This window comes from Brachionichthys hirsutus, chromosome 5 (assembly GCF_040956055.1).
Source record: "Brachionichthys hirsutus isolate HB-005 chromosome 5, CSIRO-AGI_Bhir_v1, whole genome shotgun sequence".
Lineage (NCBI taxonomy): Eukaryota > Metazoa > Chordata > Actinopteri > Lophiiformes > Brachionichthyidae > Brachionichthys > Brachionichthys hirsutus.
In genome coordinates this window covers 12,070,891-12,088,300 of record NC_090901.1, presented here as the reverse complement: position 1 = coordinate 12,088,300, position 17,410 = coordinate 12,070,891, and the positions used below count along the sequence as shown (strand labels likewise).

At 50.5% G+C, this 17,410-nt stretch overlaps 2 protein-coding genes across 2 annotated transcripts in view; both read left to right on the top strand.

Annotated features, from left to right (window-relative positions):
* The window catches only part of ptpn9a (protein tyrosine phosphatase non-receptor type 9a), a 10,649-nt gene extending 7,321 nt beyond the window's left edge, over positions 1 to 3,328 (top strand). The window contains exons 3-5 of the mRNA XM_068738952.1: positions 11 to 235; positions 1,534 to 1,741; positions 1,833 to 3,328. Coding sequence (XP_068595053.1) covers positions 11 to 235; positions 1,534 to 1,741; positions 1,833 to 2,023 — 624 coding nt within the window. The 3' untranslated portion in view covers positions 2,024 to 3,328. The remainder of the gene's footprint in view (positions 1 to 10; positions 236 to 1,533; positions 1,742 to 1,832) is intronic.
* Positions 3,329 to 8,340: 5,012 nt separating this feature from the next.
* On the top strand, positions 8,341 to 16,396 carry sin3aa (SIN3 transcription regulator family member Aa). Its single transcript, XM_068739953.1, has 20 exons — positions 8,341 to 8,526; positions 8,692 to 8,874; positions 9,177 to 9,283; positions 9,588 to 9,888; positions 9,978 to 10,226; positions 10,319 to 10,471; positions 10,576 to 10,731; positions 10,829 to 10,918; positions 11,233 to 11,351; positions 11,438 to 11,648; positions 11,750 to 11,866; positions 12,301 to 12,539; positions 12,752 to 12,935; positions 13,019 to 13,613; positions 13,723 to 13,892; positions 13,998 to 14,171; positions 14,687 to 14,779; positions 14,890 to 14,984; positions 15,062 to 15,254; positions 15,715 to 16,396. Exons 1-20 carry the CDS (start codon positions 8,341 to 8,343, stop codon positions 15,943 to 15,945), a joined length of 3,846 nt encoding a protein of 1,281 aa, XP_068596054.1. The 3' UTR covers positions 15,946 to 16,396.
* Positions 16,397 to 17,410: the final 1,014 nt, after the last annotated feature.

The window sequence follows — 17,410 nt, the reverse complement described above, 5'->3', positions numbered from 1 at the left end:
GCTTGTCAAGGGCGGACACGGAGGAGGGCGAAAGTTCGATCTGCGGCGCCGTGTTGACCGGGTTGTTTTCGTCTTGTGCTGCAGGACGGACGAGGGCAGTCGGAGGAAGTGCGGACAGTATTGGCCTCTGGAGGAAGGGGGGCAGGAGGTGTACGGTCACATGGCCGTGGTGAACCAGAGGGTCGATCACCACACCCACTACAACCACACCACCCTCGCGCTGCACAACACTGAGGTGTGGCTCCAGGCAACAATACGGGACGACACGGAGGGGGGGGGGGGGGGGGGGGGGCAGGTTGCCATTACTCTCCCCGAACGCTGTCAGAATGTCGTTTACAGGAAACCGAGTACAGTAGTCCCTCATTTTCCGCGGGGATTACGTTCCAAAAACAACCCGCAATAAGTGAAATCCGCAATGTAGTGATCTTTATTTTTTTTCAATAAATGTACATAAATGTTTTAAGGCTGTAAAACCCCTCACCACACACTTTATACACTTTTAACAGTCAGGCATTAATCTAAATAGATTGTTTCAGTATTATAGAATGAAACCAAAGATCAGAACCTGTTTTCAGAACTAAACATTTGTTTGAGAAATAAAAATATATAGTACGTACAGTAAACGTTTTCCTGTTAATAATGTTAAGGCGTGCAGGTCGTCGAGGAAAGAGCCGCTTGGAGTGCAGAAGAACAAATATTCTACTCGTGCTGTCTTTAGCCTCTCATGGGCTGCTTTACTGGATAGCTTAGCACAGCGGAACGGCAGCGGCTACATGTATCAACAGGAAGAAGCAAAGCCCAAAAGGGACGTGACGTTTATGCTCCTACAAAATAAAAGCCTCTTTTTACACAGAGAATAAGAGCGCTAGAAAACAAACGCTTAACAAATAAACATGATAGCTTTGAGAAATAACGAATTTAATTTTAATGATCAACCTACGAGGTTGAACACATAAGAAGTTATTAATAGCAACTCGCACGTATTTCACAGTTCCGCCGACCGCGCGCCGTTTCAAGGCGCGTTCAAGTGCAAAAAATAAAATCTGAAAAATTGCATTAAAACTCCGCGAAGCAGCGGAAGATGAACCGCATTATATCGAGGGACTACTGTGTATAAAGTTTCTCATGTGGCCAATTTAAATTCTTCTTTTTTTTTGATGCTTGGTAAATGAGGCTATTATTATTTAACCGTGTGGCACTCGGTAGTCGGGTTGTGATCTTCCTGTCCGGTGTCACGGCGACTGGGGAAGCCAGTTCATTCACAAACCTGTCTGTCCGTTGACCAGTGAAAGAGGAGTGTGTGTGTTTTTATGCCGAGTCAGGATGTACGGTACTCCTCTTTGAAACGCACTTTGCTTCATTCAAATATTTAATTCCAAAAAATGTCCCAGTTAACCGGTTTCTTTTGCCGCTGAAAGGACGTTTAGAAGAAGCTGAAATTTTCCGAAATAATTTGCTGAAGGGGGGGAAAAAGGGAAGAAATGAATCTCTTTTTTATTTTTTATTTAACCGAATTAATAATTTATCTTCCAGACATGCGAGCAGCGACAAGTGAGTCACTTCCAGTACCTCAGCTGGCCTGACTACGGCGTTCCCACCTCTGCGGTGACCCTGATCGACTTCCTGGGAACTGCCAAGCGACAGCAGAGGAAAATGGTCAAGGCCTTGGGGCTTCAGTGGGCGGGCCATCCACAGGGACCCCCCATGGTGGTCCACTGCAGCGCCGGCATCGGGAGAACGGGTACGGTGAACGCGCGGTTGCTGTTGCTGGTGGCTAATGGTGAGATTAGCGTTGAGATTCGCCTGCGTGACGGTGCCCCTGTGGTCGGCAGGTACCTTCTGCGCCCTGGACATCTGCCTGTCGCAGGTGCAGGACGTGGGCTCGCTCAACGTGTGCCAGGCGGTGCGACGCATGAGGACGCAGAGGGCCTTCAGCATTCAGACGCCGGACCAGTACTACTTCTGCTACAACGCCATCTTGGAGCACGCCCAGAGGCAAGGCCTGCTCCCGTCCAATCAGTGAGCTTCAGCCGATGAGCCCTGGAGATTTGAGCAGCCGCTCTTTTAACCCCAGAACATGTAGGATTCGTTAGCGAGTCCAGGAGTGTTACCATCCTCGCAGACGCGAGCCAGACCTGAGATAAGACCGGAAATGCCCCTTCAGAACAAATTTCCTGCGATACTAAACTTGATTTTGAAAAGTGCTAAGATTGTTGTTGCATTTTTCACGTTTCAAATAACATAATCTGAAGTTACTGAAACAGTTTTCATTTTGGGATGGAATTGTCCTGACATGCATTCTATGCCAGCTTTCTGGTGGTTATCTTTAGGCAACTTTTGTCCCGCCTCCCGTGCACAGGAAGTACCCTGTAGTGCGTGCTTGGCATGCGGCGTGTGTCACATAGATGGTACGAGCTAATCCTGCCTCGTGTCGGGAGCGTCGTACCGAACACAAATCGTAGCCGTTCGTTTTCCTCTGGGGCCGGAGGGACGCGTCCTCCCGTGTCTCAGTAAATATCCCACGGCAGTAAATAAAGCACATCCAGTCATCGGGTTCTAAACTTCCCTCTAGATTCCCGCTCCGCCCTCGCTCGCCGGCGGCGGCGTAGCTTTTGGCGGTTGTCGGGAATGCATTGCCGTTATGGAGCAGTCTGCAGCGACTGTGATAAATCGACGTGGGCGCCGTTGGAAGTCCTCGGTGAAGACCTCGAGTAGTGCAATACTTTTTGATTTTATTTCACAGCTCATGTCTTAGCACTTTTTTTTGTTTTTTTAATAAGTCCGTTCCCAGTGTGAGATCAAAGTGGGAATAGGACGGGATCACACGACGGAATTCTCCAGGTCCGTGTGCAATGCTGGGATATAAAACATCTCGGACTTGCTGTAAACATCCGCTTGGAGCAGATTAATGACTCGACCACCCTATAAAGTGGGCGGAGCTACATTTACAGGACCGTGCTCGTAGCCGGCGCGCTCATCTGGTCCCAGTGTCTTGCCTTCGCTGTAGTATTTGTACAGAGCGTGTCTGTCGTACGCTGCGTCGTGTTGAAAACGAAACGTGTCCTCGCTACAGAATTCATATTGAATTTGCTTGTAGTGAAGCATTTTTGCGTCTGCCATCGTCATGTACTCTGACATTCTAGTTTCCCTCTCAACGGCGGGCGGGAGACGTACCCCCTTTTATTTTTCTATTGTATTCAGCTGTTTTCATATGATTACCCAGGATATACAGTTACCTATACATTTTGTTTTGTTATAACCTATTACTTTATCATTTCTATGACCATTGATCAAGCTATACTGTAATAAATATAAACCATGTCCAACGCATGCGTTTAAGTGGTGGTTTTGTGGCATGTTAAGCTGAAATGTCTCTTATTTTCCCATCAATAAGTCGTTGGTTATGGTGCAAGTTACTACAAATATACCCAGTGAGAACATGCAGACTCCAACCAGCACCGTCCCAGAGCCTCAGAAGGATTTGAACCCGGGACCTTCTTGCTGCAAGACAAAGGTGCAGAGGGTTTTTTTCTTGCAAAAAAAAAAAGTTCTAATAAAGCTGCAGCACCTGATGCATTCTGCTGACAGAGCGGCAGGTTTACATCAGAAGATGAACAACACTGAGTAATAATTACAGGCCCCGACTAAATGCTGCTGCTCTGGATTTGCTGGATTATGAGGACAATGTACAGCTGGTTTCCCCAAAGAACAAGCTGTTGGCATTAAAGAATTAAATCAGCGACAATATTTAAATGAAGACTGAGTGTAGAAATGCAACCCATGAGTATTCGGCCCCTTCTTTGTTTTCTGCTCCATCAAGCATCTAAACTCTCTACTAGTCTCTCAGAACTGAAGAAGCCTCTTGGATGGGAGGAGAAACGTCTTCGATCAAACTTGAACAAGTCCCGTTGAGTCTTCTTTTTTTGGGGGGGGGATCTGGATGAGGTGGGAACCTCCACAGACACAGCCCATGAGCAAGAAGGAAGGAGTCTGCTCGTTTTGTGTTCCGATTTTCTACAGTTGAGTGAAGAGGAGAAAATGCCCGCAAAGCGATGTTCGGTGTCGGCGTGCTAAACCGCTGCAGCCGTGAGCCGGATGAAGATGTGGAGACCGGAAAGCAAGAATCACACATTACCCGTCAGACTATATTTAACAACCTCCTGATGGATGGCTTTAGAATTCTTCAAACTAGTTATTAACACAAGTTAATTCTATCATGATCTAAATAAACTGTATGAACCTCCGTCATTAGTGGCAGAAATAATCTTTACACAGCAGCAAAGTCATAGTCCGAGGAGCCGAGGAGCTTCAATCCAACATTTCTCCTTCTACCCTTGGAAGAGTTAGATAATCTGTAATTACTGCAGCATAAATGTCTTCATAATACAAACATGACGGATATCATTTCTGAATAACACAGATATTTATCCTAACTGCTTAATAAACACGTTGGCTTTGCGACTATAAATCACACCTGACGCTTTTGTCTTTCAACTTTGTCTTTATTAATAAGAATCATGCACTATGTTAGCAAAGTTCCTTTGTGTATAGTGCTGATCGTTCCAACATTGGTGTTTCACAGCATGCAAAAATAAAAGGGGAATAATGTTACAACCTCAATTGAAGAGACCAAAAATAAAACCGGGGCAGTGTATGCATAATTAAGAATACAAATAAACCTAAACACTTTAAAACAAAGTTGTAAGAAACATTTCGGTACCAAAGGTCTTCAAAGATTGTATTTCCCTTGACTGTAAAGCAATAAAGGAGTTACTTGGAAAATGAATCTTAGTTCCACTTCTGCCATGATTATGCTTAAACCTTATTATCCGGGTCAACCTACCGGGAACAAATAAAAGGTTCTTTAACTTTATTCCTTTTATTAGATTATTTATGAGACACCATTAACGTATATCGAGTCATTCCGATGTTTAGTTAGAATCTAGCTACTAGTAGCTCTCAGAAAAACAAGTGGGGCTCAAACCCAGAGCACGGGAACATGGATCACGTCCCAGTATTCCCATCATCTGCAGCGATGGGAATACTGGGACGCTGCTGCTGCTGCTGCTGCTGCTGCTTCCCAGGCGCGTCCTCAGTTTAGCGGGTAATATTTAAAATAAAGTGACGTGTACACCCGCCTGCGCCAATGCCAACGCGGGGGGGCGTGTCCACCTATTTTGTTACGAACGCGAATCCGGAGTGAGGAGTCTTTTTTTCTGGGTATGTAACAGCTGGTTAAAGTAAATAATGTTTACACTAACGCCGCTTTAACGCGTGAACCCCGTTTGTACCGGAGCGGGGGTCGCGCCTTTTGTTGCGTTCAAACGCAATCAGGTGTTAGACATTTTGTACTCCCGGACTATTCAAGTAAACAAAGAATAGGATTTGTTAACAGCGATCGTCCACTGTCGCGGGGGGGGGGGGGGGTTCGGGCCGCGTCTGTCCCCGCGGGGGGGGGGGGGGGGGAAATGGCGTTGCCGTTGCCGTTGCCGTGGTCGTGCGGGTGTTTCCGTAAAGCTGCGCCGTAGTTCCCGTTCCGGTTGACTTTGTCATTGTTTCGTGAGGGCGACTGGAGGCCCGACGTTACCGAGCTGGGACCCACCGGACGGCGCTTGCTCCGTGTCCGTGGACCTTTTGTTTCCAGAGTGCCGCCTGCAGACGACCCACGTCGACGGACGCCGTGACGCGGATTAGCCGACCCTCCTAGACCGCGTCGTGGGGGGGGGGGGGGGGGGGGCTCCACAGCCCACAGCCCACGCTGCGTTATATTTGCATGCTTTTTGCACAAACTAAAAAACAGGCACGATGCGCGACCAAATCGTTTTGCAAAGAGGCATTTCATTATGGCTGGGGGGTGTGCGTGTGCGTGCGCGCCAGCCTCCGTCGTCCGCCCGGGCTGTGAGCAGGAATCCCGGGCTGCTGTTACTTTGAGCTCCGCCTGTCGTGGGCGATGGTTTATTTTGGAAGTTCCACCTTTTTGGGATTTGCAATGACGGATAACGGCTATGATTGGTTAGGCTGCACAAAGAGGGCGGGACGCGAAACGAGAGAGCCCACCCACCCCCCAAGTCACGTGATAGCGAGCTCCAGGAAGTAGATATCTCTGCACTCATTCAGTGGAAATGGCTGTGTTTTAGCTTTTTGTTTAAATCTTGCAGACACAGCGTTTATTGTAGTTTTATCGTAACACAATCCTGCCAAGTTTATTGTTATCTGTATTGTGCCACATCACAACAAACGTTCATATCACTCTAAAACGCTACACGGTCCACACATACCGTGATACAAGCGGGAGTCTCCTCGCCTCAAGCATTGTCGCGCTTCAAAGCGGAAATGGGCGTGGTGTCCGATGAGCACGTGATTGACACCTTAGCTTCACAACCACTACCCTCCTCCCCGCCCCCATGTGCAGCCTCTGAATGAGCTGACCAATCCACTCGTCTCGCGGGCGGGACTACATCTGAAAACCCCGCCCCCCTCCTCGACAGCCAACCGAACGGAGATTGTTTTCCTCTATCGCGGGGGGAGATTTTCTTTCACTTTGCTGTAGCGTGAATTGTTTACTTAAAATCCATCCGTCAGTGAGTTGTTTTTTGCAGCTTTGATATCTTGTCCGGCTAGCGGTTTAGCAACAAGTAATCGGATCATCAAAGCGTCATTGGGATCTAACGACTTGCTCTTTTGGAGTGGGGTGAGTTCAGCTGAATTCATTCAGCAAGCTAATACGGCTAGCTACGTACCTGCCCCCCCCCCCCCCCCCCGTTTTGCGTTAACCGAACGAGAAAACTACGTTAGTTTGTAACTAGATGTGATTAATCCCCGAAATGGATCGATCGGTAATCCTCGTTTCCTGCTTGAGCATCAGCGAACTGCATCGCTACTGTTAGCTGCATGTGCTTCGCTGCTAGTCCCGGATGATGCTCGGTGTCGGGCAGCTCATGTTGTTTACATTAGCTAGCAGCTAAGTGGCAGCTCTTAGCCCCCGGCGACATGGCGACTTCTCTGCGCCGCTAATGCAAAGAAACACGCCGATATACTTTAAGATAGGCGGGCAGTCAGAGGGCTAACCAGTCCGCTACTTTTGTTGCTGACCTGCTCGGAAAAAAATGTGGAATTTGTTGCGCTCCTTCGCCACGCTCTAAATGGCGGGCGGGGGAGAAAGCGTCGCGCTGTAACTCGAGGTCGGGGCTTGTGATTTCCAGGCCTTAAAGGGGACGGCGAGCTAACAGCTGTAGCAGCAGCCGATATGATTTTAACACATCTGCCTCTTACCGGTGTATATAACGCTACGACAGTAATTCAGCGCCAAGTGTTTATATTATAATTAATCCAAAGTATTTTGTCGAACACTGTTGGAGCACGGAGCGCAACTCGTACGCGGGTGCTTCGGGCTGACAGCCACGGTGCCACTTTTTCTGCGTATTCGTGTCTTGAAACGTGACGTTTCGTCTTATTTTTCGTCATTCATCGTGACGCTTCGGAGTTGTTGCTGTCGTGAAGTTGTGAATGGCAGGCTGAAGCTGACTCCCACGTTCGTGCAGCACCTGTTTGTTGCATCGATGACGTCACCCAATAGCCTTTCATTGGCTACTACGGGGGCATGGAAGTTTTAAATTCAGTGAACGTTCAGATGCTTTCAAAAGTCTGTCTTATTAGTGTAGCTTTGTGCTATTTTATACAAACAGGGTTTTTTTTTAATGTGGTTTTAAATAGTTGAAACTTTATGCAGAACACAATCTTCTGTTAATGATTGTTGTAAATAATCAATGTATATTTGTAATAAATGATATGAAGTCTCTCTTTGTCTTTGGTCTTTACGCATCCATGTCCATATGTCACACCTTTATTCAGAATTCTGACTAATTTTGCTCTGGAAATATTAAAAAGTCTCATTTGGTTAAGAAAATAAACAAGTAAAAAAATTAATAATGATTGAAAACTTCTACCATACAGGAACAGCTATTAAAAAAAAACGGTTTCAAGAGTTTTAATTAGAATTTAGAAAAGGGTATAGCTAGAAATCTGATTTTGTTTAAATGTGTTTCTTTAGTAAGACTGGTTTGAAGATTAGGCACGCATGAGTAGCAGACCCATAAAACAACAGTAACAATGCTGACGAAAGAAAAAGGTTCTTCAATGTTCTGTCAGGCAACTCCAACCCAGTCTACCCGTGTGTTCACGCTTCCTCTTTTCCACCTGTACACCTTGTGTATGTGATTAATCTAGACTGTCCAGGAAAAAGAAAGTAAAAGCACATTTTAAAAACACGCATTAGATCTTTCATAGCCGCATGTTCCTTTTCTCCTCAGGTCTCTCGGCTCTTACGAGTATGAGTTCATAATGAAGCGGCGACTGGAGGATCAGGAAACTGTTTTTGCTTCCCAGCAGCGGCGCCTCGCTGGCAACGCAGACGCCTTCCAGCATCGTGTCCTGGCCCCTGCTCCAGCACCGGCGGTGTATGAGGCTGTGTCTGACAGCATGCAGCCCACGGCAGGCGTCCAATACTCCGTCCCCCAGGGATATCAGGTACGCGGGCACGAAGGCCGTGCTCGTAGCCCGACTGGATCAAGTGCAGTGATTTTTATTTCGCTTTTTACTCGGGCTGTCAGCTTGTGGTTGTCTGTCAGATGCAGATCTTTGGTCGGCTGCACACTTCTCGAGCTTTGGCATCTCTTGTCGCCTCTTTTCCAGGTTCCCACCGTGGCTCAGAACAGCAGCGGGCACGGGCACGCTCCGAGCCCGGCCATTCACGGGGGGTCCCACCACCACGGGTCAGCAGTCCAGTCCCACGGGCCCCCAGCGATGTCAGGGCACGGCCATACGGCTGCTCCTCAAGCCTCTGCTCAGGGCCAGCAGCAGTTCCAGCGGCTCAAGGTTGGTCCTGGTGAACATAAATATGCAGACATGAGGGCAGCGCTTTCGGTACATTGTGTGTTTCGTTTTGTTTGCGGTATTTTGTGCACCTTTTGTGAATGGATCTGGAACATTCCACAGGAGTTTTAAGAAAGCTTTAATTCTCGTGTTTTGAGTGAGTTATCCAGAAGTCTGTCAACGCGGTGTTTTAACAAGACGTGATCCTTCTGCTGTTTCATATTGAAACCACGGAGCTTCTGCCAGAAATGAAAAAGAGGTTCGGCAGGTTGGTGATACTGACGCCCGTCCAATCTGTCTCTCAGGTGGAAGACGCTTTGTCCTACTTGGACCAAGTGAAACTGCAGTTTGGAAACCATCCTCAGGTCTACAATGACTTTCTGGACATAATGAAAGAGTTCAAGTCTCAAAGGTGAAGCCACTTGTTTGCTTTGTAGGGAATTATATTGTGCATGATTCGGAAGTTTCTGCTTCCAAATGTAAAACCCACGAGTTCTTATCCTCACAAAGCTGGACTACTCTTTCTTATTACATTGTCATAAGGATAATAAACATGATCATTTATTCATGGCCTGCTGGCAGCTTGTGCTCGTTCATAGTGAACTGAACCAAAGACGCTGGCGTGTTCGCGGCGTTCAGAGAGGACGAGCTGCCCGTCCTTCGGTTGTGTGGACAGCAGGAAGGATCTGACTTGGTCCCGTCTCTCGTCTTTGCAGCATCGACACTCCTGGCGTCATCAGCAGAGTGTCGCAGCTCTTCAAGGGTCACCCCGACCTCATCATGGGCTTCAACACCTTCCTGCCTCCTGGCTACAAGATCGAGGTCCAGACCAACGACCTGGTCAACGTGACCACGCCGGGTCAGATCCACCACATTACCCCACATGGCATCTCAGTCCAGAATATCCCCATAGCTGGAGCGGCCGCCCAACATCCGCCGCAGCTCCAGCCCTCGGCGACCGCCGCCACCGCCGCGCCGCCCCTGCTAACGCAGACCGCCCCCGCCAAGATGAGCAAAGTGAGTAATTCTGTGCAAGCAAAGCTGGAATGTTCTTACCCCGCGGTCCAGCCGCTGTTTAAAACCTTCTGTGATGTCGTTTCCCGCAGCCTCTCCAGCCCCAGGCGTTAACCACCAGCAGCCAGAGCAATCCGTCCATTCCCGCACACACCTCGCCCCGGTCCCCGCCCGTGCAGCTCCACCCGCCCCTCAGCGGGACTCCCGCCGGGCCGCCTATTCAGAACAATCAGCCAGTCGAGTTCAATCACGCCATCAACTACGTCAACAAGATCAAGAATCGCTTCCAGGGCCAGCCCGACATCTACAAAGCCTTCCTCGAGATCCTCCACACGTACCAGGTCAGAAGGCGTTTCGGTCGATCAGCGTCATTCGGCCATTAAAATCCATATCCTTGGGTTGGCCCTGACGGTAAACACCTTGCCCCTGACAGAAGGAGCAGCGTAACGCCAAGGAGGCCGGTGGGAACTACACGCCAGCGCTGACGGAGCAGGAGGTCTACGCTCAGGTGGCGCGGCTCTTCAAAAACCAAGAGGACCTGCTGTCAGAGTTCGGCCAGTTTCTCCCTGACGCCAACAGCTCAGTGGTGAGTCGTCGGTTCAACTCCTTGCTCGCCGGTTCTGGAGATCGAGAACGTAAGAGGTCGGATCTACGCCCCCCCCCCCCCGTCTTAACATTTACTCTCCACAGCTGTTAAGTAAGACGACGGCCGAAAAGGCGGAGTCCGTACGGAACGACCACGGCGGCACTGCCAAAAAACTCCAGCTCAACAACAAACAGAGGCCCAGTCAGAACGGCTGCCAGATCCGCCGCCATCAAGCCCCCGGGGCCACACCCCCTGTGAAGGTACGCTCGCGCCCCGGTTTCCTTTCATACGTCTTTGCCTTATGTCTGACATTGTTGCATCAGTTGTTTGATTCTTGCTGTTTCGCTAACTGAACAGAAGAAGCCCAAGTTGCTGAATTTGAAAGATTCCTCCGGGGCGGAGTCCAGCAAGCACGGCGTCGGCACGGAATCGCTGTTCTTTGAGAAGGTGACTTCCTGTCTTTCATTCTAACAGTGATCGAAGGGAAAATGATACGAAGAACTAAGGTTGAGAAATCAGCATCTTGATGACATTTTCAGGAAACGTGGGGGAATCTTACCGGGAACAGTTGATTAGATTATAGCGATGATCCAGAAGAGGTTCTGGATCTCTTTGAAATGTTCGTTACCATTGCAGTAAATGGAGCTTTAAAATGTGTTCCTCGATATCTCGGTTGATTATTGACCGATGTTTCTGGAATTTGACAGCCGTGCTCTGGCATGTTGTTCACGTTGACGTTTTATCTGACTTTCTCCCTACAGGTGCGCAAAGCCTTGCGAAGCGCAGAGGCCTACGATAACTTCCTGCGGTGTCTGGTCATCTTTAACCAGGAGGTGATCTCCAGGGCTGAACTGGTGCAGCTGGTGCTGCCCTTTTTGGGGTGAGTGCTCCGCCTCCTCGTACGAGACACGACGTCACTCGACAACATTTTATACATCGTACGTGTCCCTCGTAATTACTCCTCAGAAAATTCCCCGAGCTGTTCAGCTGGTTTAAAAACTTCCTGGGATATCGGGAAATGTCCCACATCGAGGCATACCCCAAGGAGCGGGCCACCGAGGGCATCGCCATGGAGATCGATTATGCGTCCTGCAAGAGGCTCGGCTCCAGTTACAGAGCCCTGCCCAAAAGTTACCAGCAGCCCAAGTGCACCGGCCGGACGCCGCTTTGTAAAGAGGTAAGAGAAGCTGTGAAACGAGACGGCCCTGAGAAGCCCGAAGCGTCTCCGTGGACACGAGACGGGTGACGACATTTAAAGCGTCTTCTCTCCGTGTCCAGGTCTTAAACGACACCTGGGTCTCCTTCCCCTCCTGGTCTGAGGACTCCACATTCGTAAGCTCCAAGAAGACGCAGTACGAGGAGCACATCTACCGATGTGAGGACGAACGCTTCGAGGTGAGCCCCGAACCTGAACCCCTCGCCACCTCGGGGGGGGGGAGGGGGGGTCCCACGGCTGGTCCCACGGCTGGTCCCACGGCTGGTTTGTCGTCTGAAAAAGCAAACCAGCCAGCCTCCGGGTAACGGTTTAGTCACTGCGATGGCTCTCAAGCCTGATTGGACGATTGATCTTTGTATTTTTGGCTGGTGGTTGGACAAACCTCAAGCGGCCACTTTGGATTCTAGCGTCTGTTTAACGGAGGAAGTATTGACTTGATTAATCCAGACGACACTCAGCAGATCAATCAATGAGCGACAGAGTCTTTGTTGTTGGCCAGAGATTGATTAGATTGATTAGGGGAAATGGGTCTGAGGAACAACTACTAGACGGTGGAGGATTCTGCAGCGGATGGTGTTGACGCCACCTTCGTTTTCTCCCCCCCCCCCCGCAGCTGGACGTGGTGCTGGAGACCAACCTTGCTGCCATCAGAGTCCTGGAGGCCGTACAGCGGAAGCTGTCCCGCATGTCTGCGGAGGACCAGGCCAAGTTCCGCTTGGACAACACGCTGGGCGGATCCTCGGAGGTCGTGCACCGCAAGGCCATCCAGAGGATATACGGCGACAAGGCGCCCGACATCATCGACGGCCTGAAGAAGAACCCCGCTGTTTCTGTCCCCATCGTGTTAAAGAGGTGTGGAAACGCGATCCTCGGGGGGGGGGGGGGGGCGTGACTGCCCCGCCGTGTTTTCATTTCCTTCTTAAAATGGGAAGATGTTTCATTTGCTCCCGGAGGCTTTCAGGTATATAAACCTGTAGCTTTGATCCAATGTTTGAGAAGTCCGCCGCGTGTTTCACTTCCTCTTTTGTCCGTGCGCATCACGAGAGTTTTTCTTTCACAACCAGGTTAAAGACCAAGGAGGACGAGTGGCGGGAAGCCCAGCGAGGCTTCAACAAGATCTGGAGGGAGCAGAACGAGAAGTATTACCTCAAGTCTCTCGACCACCAGGGCATCAACTTCAAGCAGAACGACACCAAAGTGCTCCGATCCAAGTCCCTGCTGAACGAAATAGAAAGCCTTTATGACGAGGTACGTTTCTTTCCCTGATCGCCCCCCCCCCGGATCGTAGCAGGGGGAGTGAAACCTGACATTGAATTGTTCTTGCAATGCAGCGCCAGGAGCAGGCGTCTGAGGAGAACGCCACCCCGCCCGCAGGCCCTCACCTGATGCTGCCCTACGAGGACAGCCAGATCCTGGAGGACGCGGCGGCGCTCATCATCCACCACGTCAAGCGGCAGACCGGCATTCAGAAGGAGGACAAGTACAAGATCAAGCAGATCATCTACCACTTCGTCCCCGACATGCTGTTCGCGCAGCGGGGCGAGCTCTCCGACGTGGAGGAGGAGGACGAGGAGGACGAGGAGGACGAGGAGATGGACGTGGAGGAAGGCGCTGCCAAAAAGCACAACGGCATGCCGGGCAGCGGCAGCCGGAGCCCCTCCAAGTCGAAGCTGCTGTTCAGCAACACGGCGGCGCAGAAGCTGCGCGGCGCGGACGACGCCTACAACCTCTTCTACGTCAACAACTACTGGTACATCTTCCTGCGGCTGCACCAGACGCTGTGCACGCGCCTGCTGCGGCTGTACGGCCAGGCGGAGCGACAGATCGAGGAGGAGGTCAGAGAGCGGGACTGGGAGAGGGAGGTGCTGGGCCTGAAGAAGGAGAAGAGCGACAATCCCGCCGTCCAGCTGAGGCTGAAGGAGCCCAGTGAGTAGAGCGAACCGCGCGTGTGTCCGGTGCGTCCGGCGCCTCCCGACGTGCGTCCGGCGCCTCCCGACGTGCATCCGGTCTTTGACTGCCTTTCTTCTCTCTCCAGTGGACATCGAGGTGGAAGATTACTACTCGGCCTTCCTGGAGATGGTCAGGAATCTGCTGGACGGCAACATGGAGGCCTCTCAGTACGAGGATTCGCTGAGGGAGATGTTCACCATTCACGCTTACACCGCCTTCACAATGGACAAGCTCATCCAAAGCATCGTCCGGCAGGTGAGCCGCCGTTCCCGGCCTCCGGGCCCCGTCCAGCCTCGCTGCCCTCCCTTCCGTTGATAGATCGCTTCTCCGTTTTACAGCCTTTTTCCTCTCTCTTCTCAGCTCCAGCACATCGTGAGCGACGAGATCTGCGTCCAGGTGACGGACCTCTACCTCTCGGAGAGCGCCAGCGGCGCCGCCGGCGGAACCGTCTCCGCCCAGTGTTCGCAGAGTCCCGCAGAAGCGAGCTATCAACGGAAGGCCGAGCAGCTCATGTCTGACGAGAACTGCTTCAAGGTAAAAGAAAAAAAAAAAACAGTCGCCATTTATGGAGAAATTCTTACCTCTTTCAGTGCCAGACATTTTCAGCTCAGCTTTTTGTTTGTCAAGCCCCATAGAATATTTTGTACTACGACCATGTAAACACTTCCAAATGAAGGATTTAAAGTCTCTTCTTTCATCGGGAAAAACGAGAGTGTTCCTACCATTTATTCTTGCTGGAGTTATTGGCCGTCGAAGAGAGGCAGAAATCAATTTGCAGTGAATATTTGGGTTTAGATAGACGTCAATGGCAGTGACAGAGTTAATGATGACTGTAGTCATCAGCGGCGACGTTTTCCATGAAGGGACTGAAATGCTAACGATTTAGCCCGTTGATGTCTGAGCGCCATCTCTTTAGCGTTTAGCCTCGACAGGCTACATTGCGGACTGGCTCACGGGGCACCTGTCCGTGTAGCATCCGGTCCAGCGTGGACGCTCTGGAGTCCCACCTATGATTGCACAGCTGCGCCTGACCCTTCTTCGTTTTTCAGGTGATGTTTCTGAGGAGCACAGGGCAGGTGCAGCTCACAGTGGAGCTCCTCGACACCGAGGAGGAGAACTCCGACGAGCCCATGGAGGCCGAGGTAGGACGCTGCAGCTTTATGTGACTGGGTCTAAACGCCAACGCGACCTTTCTGGCTGCTTCAGACAGACGGAATGGAGATTAGCTTTTGCTTTTCTTTTCTCTTTGCAGCGTTGGTCTGATTATGTCGGGCGCTACTTAAACCCAGATTCCACCACGCCTGAGTTGAGGGAGCATCTCGCTCAGAAGCCGGTCTTTCTTCCCAGGTGAGTTCTGTTAATCCAGTTCAAACGCGCTGATGTCGACGCAAGCGGTTTGATCGCCCTTTTACTCTCGCGACCAGGAATCTGAGGCGGATCAGGAAGTACCAGAAGGGACGAGAGCAGCTGGACAAAGAGGCCTGCGAGGGCGGCAAGAAGTCTCTGGAGAAGGAGAAGATGGAGTGCATGTTCAAACTCAACTCCTACAAGATGGTTTATGTGTTTAAGTCTGAGGATTACATGTACCGACGCACCGCCCTGCTGCGAGCTCACCAGGTACGCACCGCGTGTCTCTGCTGCTATATTTGACTCCCCCCACCTGAGTAGAGCCGCTGCCCCTCCGCATCGAGAGGGGTCAGCTGAGGTGGCTGGGGCATCTATTACGGATGCCCCGGGGGGAAGACCGAGGACACGCTGGAGAGACTATGTCTCTCAGCTGGCACATGGAACACCTCGGGGACCCTAACCCTAATCCCTTCCTCCGCAACTCGGCGCTGGATAAGCGGTTAAAGATGGATTGATGTTTGAGTTGCTTAAACAAACGCTTAAGCAACCATCCTCTATAAATCAAGCGTTTGAATATTAAAAGAAGGAACAATAATTGTCTCGTCTGTAAACATATATTATAATGAGACATTTTGAAAGACTATCCTACAAACGGGCGCGACCGTTTAACATTTAGCGTAGCGTTAAACATTTGTCGTCTGTGCTTAACGTCCGTCTTCTTTGTCCACAGTCGCACGAGAGGGTGAGCACACGCCTGCACAAGCGCTTTCAGGCGTGGGTGGACGCGTGGGCGAAGGAGCACGTCACCCGCGAGCTGAACGCCGAGACGAACAAGTGGCTGATGGGCGAGGGCCGCGACGGCCTATTACCCTGCACAACCACCCGCCAGCCGGAAGTCCTCCATTTCATGAACATCAACAAGTACAGAGTGAAATACGTCTCGCCCAGCAAGGCGCCGTAGCTGGGGGGGGGAAACAGGACAGAGGGGGTTTGTGTGTGCGGGGTGAGGGTCTGAAATGAAACAGGTCAGGTGTAGGACGGGGGCGAGGGCTTATTAATGTGTTTTTAAGGCAGACGTGGGAGCACAATTAAGCTAGCGACCATGTGTGTTGGACCCGGGGCGGCAGGGTTACTGATTTTACCAGCGTTTTTAGCTGGGCCCATTTTTTCGCGGGGCCTTCGGTGCCAAAACTTAGGAATGGTCACGATCCGGTCGCAGAGCCGAGCTCTCTGCAGCACTTCTCACGCTCCCCCGAGTCTTTCCACAGCGTTTAGCGGCGTTAGCGGCGAGCCCGTGAGAGAGCGAGTGGTGCTTTTTCTACTTCATCGTCCGAAGATTTTGACTGACAGTTTTTTGTTTTTAGTTTTTGGGTCTGAAGCCATCAGAGTTAGAGCTCCATTGAAAGTCTTCGTAAAGGGATTCCTGCACGGCCGTGCTGACCTGCGGCGCCCGTGGAGAACGGCGTGGTGGACAAGTGCACTTATTTAGGGAGAGGTACGGTTCGGTTTCCTGGGTCGACGGCTTGGAAGGGAGCACAACGAAATCCGAGAGGTCTGGTTCGGACATTCCTGCGTTTAGGCCAAATCACAACTGCGTGCCGATCACCAAACGGGCGGGGGGGGGGGGGGGGGAGGGGGGGCTGAGCCCGAGCCCGAGCCCCAAACCGTTTTGTCGGGTTTATGTGGAGAAGCACTGTTGCGTTTGTGTAAGAGAACTCGCCTCACAACACTGTTTGGTCTCAGACTGTAAACCTGTATAGCTTGTGAATGTCAGATACTGGCATGTATTCCAGTGTATGTGTTGTGTATATATATTATATATAGTTCTACTAACACATCTGATCCTCGCCGCCCCAGAAGTCAACCTTTTTAAACGGCCCTTCGCCAGTACACCAGCGCGTGCACACACACACACACACACACACACACAGACACACACTTCGCTGTGGGAGGACTGTTCACATGTTGTAAATACACTGTATATAGTCTCAGACTTTTTATGACGGATCCGTGTTGTTGTGCTAGTGATACTTTCCAGGCTTACTGTGGACTTTAGTGACGAATGGCTAAAGTTAGCGTGTATATGAAAAAGACAAATGCAAGACCGTTTATGACCGTTTTTACCAAAGGGAGTTGATTCTAAAAGTAGCCGTTTTCCCCTTTGTGTGTTCCTTTATGTCTTCTCTTTTTACTTTCTGTAGTAAAAACATGGAAAAGTACAAATGTATTCAGGCAGTTCAGTTTTTATATATGAAAAGTCCTTTTTTTTTGTAGCCGACACCGTCCATGGTGATGGTGGGACTCGTTTCAAAGACTTCAGATGACTTCAGTCTCACCTTGTCGTGCATTCTTTCTTCCCTCCCCCAGATAGATTCTGATGTAAACGTCAACCCCCCCCCCACACACACACACCTTATTTTTGATAA